Here is a 1277-nt window from a genome sequence, read left to right as displayed (position 1 = left end):
CGGTATGTGGCCATCTGCCAGCCCCTACACTATGTGGTCATCATGAACCCTCGCTTCTGTGGTTTTCTGGTTCTGATGTCTTGGTTCATCGTTTTCTGGGTCGCCCTGCTTCATATTCTACTGATAATGCAGCTGACCTTCTGTATGGGCACTGAAATTCCACACTTCTTCTGTGAACTGGCTCAGATTCTCGAGGTAGCCTGCTCTGATACCCTCGCTAATAAAATCTTCTTGTATGTAACCACTGTCCTCCTTGGAGTGTTTCCTCTCACTGGAATTCTGTTTTCTTACTATCGGATTATCTCTTCACTAGGGAGGATGGTCTCCACTAAGGGTAGGTATAAAGCATTTTCCACCTGTGGGTCTCACCTCTCTGTGGTCTCCTTGTTCTATGGGACAGGCCTGGGGTTCTATGTCAGTTCTGCTCTAACCCATTCTTCCCAGAGAAGTTTGATTGCCTCAGTAATATACACCGTGGTCACCCCCATGCTGAACCCCTTCATCTACAGCCTGAGGAACAAAGATGTAAAGGGTGCCCTGAGAAGTCTCTTCAGCCGAGCAGCCTCTTGTCCATGATGGGTCATTGGCCTGAGAGCTAAGTGGACATTGTGGTCCCCAGAGGCAATAGCTGCACATTCAAATATCCTGGTTCTGTTTTTCTCCTAAAAGACATGCTTGATTTCCTCTATTCCCAAAGCACCTGTGACCTTATTTTTATTTTTTTGTGTTAGTTTCTTCTCATCAATTCTCTCCAAATTTTCAAAAATTTTTCTTCCCTATATGCTGTCCACAGTTCTGCATGTTTGGTCAGCTTTCTTAAAGACATTCTTAAGATTTCTAACTTTAGATTTAAAATACTTTTTACATCAAGTGCTTCCTCGGTTTGTACAAAACTGATACTCTCAAATACTGTTGTTCTTCACCTTAATTTGACTGTGCTTGTCCTTTGAAAATCATAACAAATTGCTTAAAGCCATATCACAATGGTGTTGTTTCTTCACATGTATGGCTTTTGCTCATTTTGAAAATACTTCTTTGAGATATTTTCTCTAATTCACTCCATTTTTTTCCAAAGAAGAGACTGAGATTGAGTTGGACTATAAGCTGCCAAGCTAACATATATTTTCCTTTCTTACTTTTGATAAGAACTGTGATGAGATTTTCAGCTTCAAAGTAAAAATCTAGACTTGAAAGTTGGTTTGTTCTGATGATTCATAGTAATATGCTGTCTAGAATAATTCTGAAATATAAATTATTGTTTGTGATTTTTCCTTTCT

At 39.9% G+C, this 1277-nt stretch overlaps 1 protein-coding gene across 1 annotated transcript; it reads left to right on the top strand.

Moving 5' to 3' along the window:
• On the top strand, positions 1 to 576 carry LOC105308208 (olfactory receptor 7D4-like; the record flags this gene model as incomplete). Its single annotated transcript, XM_011384051.1, has 1 exon — positions 1 to 576. A coding segment is annotated over one exon (576 nt), but the record flags the coding sequence as incomplete, so codon positions are not given.
• Between the last annotated feature and the right edge of the window lie 701 nt (positions 577 to 1277).

Source organism: Pteropus vampyrus, unplaced genomic scaffold, assembly GCF_000151845.1.
Source record: "Pteropus vampyrus isolate Shadow unplaced genomic scaffold, Pvam_2.0 Scaffold557, whole genome shotgun sequence".
NCBI lineage: Eukaryota > Metazoa > Chordata > Mammalia > Chiroptera > Pteropodidae > Pteropus > Pteropus vampyrus.
This window is presented reverse-complemented; position numbering and strand designations above follow the sequence as displayed.